This window comes from Sinocyclocheilus grahami, unplaced genomic scaffold (genome assembly GCF_001515645.1).
Source record: "Sinocyclocheilus grahami isolate Dianchi unplaced genomic scaffold, SAMN03320097.WGS_v1.1 scaffold9797.1, whole genome shotgun sequence".
Lineage (NCBI taxonomy): Eukaryota > Metazoa > Chordata > Actinopteri > Cypriniformes > Cyprinidae > Sinocyclocheilus > Sinocyclocheilus grahami.
This window is the reverse complement of record NW_015512853.1, coordinates 1-214: the sequence shown is the minus strand read 5'-3', so window position 1 is coordinate 214 and position 214 is coordinate 1. Positions and strand designations below refer to the sequence as shown.

The 214-nt window shown below is 42.1% G+C and overlaps 1 protein-coding gene across 1 annotated transcript in view; it reads right to left on the bottom strand.

Moving 5' to 3' along the window:
- The window catches only part of LOC107578338 (cathepsin D-like), a gene marked incomplete at both ends in the record, with an annotated part of 5,414 nt that extends 5,262 nt beyond the window's left edge, over window positions 1–152 (bottom strand). Inside the window, one exon of the mRNA XM_016264307.1 lies at window positions 34–152. Coding sequence (XP_016119793.1) covers window positions 34–152 — 119 coding nt within the window. The remainder of the gene's footprint in view (window positions 1–33) is intronic.
- Between the last annotated feature and the right edge of the window lie 62 nt (window positions 153–214).

Below are 214 nucleotides of genomic sequence, written 5' to 3'. Positions count from 1 at the left end.
CTTTCATGACCAGTTCCTGAAGTCTTTACTCACAGTGACTGTATCCTGACTGATGAAGCCAGAGAGACTCCCCCTGCCGTATCGGATCGAGAAGTCTGTGCCATTCTGAACATAAGTGCTTGATTTCTTAGAGTTGTAACGATGGTGCAACCCTGAGAGACAGCCAGAGTAACAAAGTTACTAAAGAAAGAAAAAAAAAAAAAAAAAAAAGGGG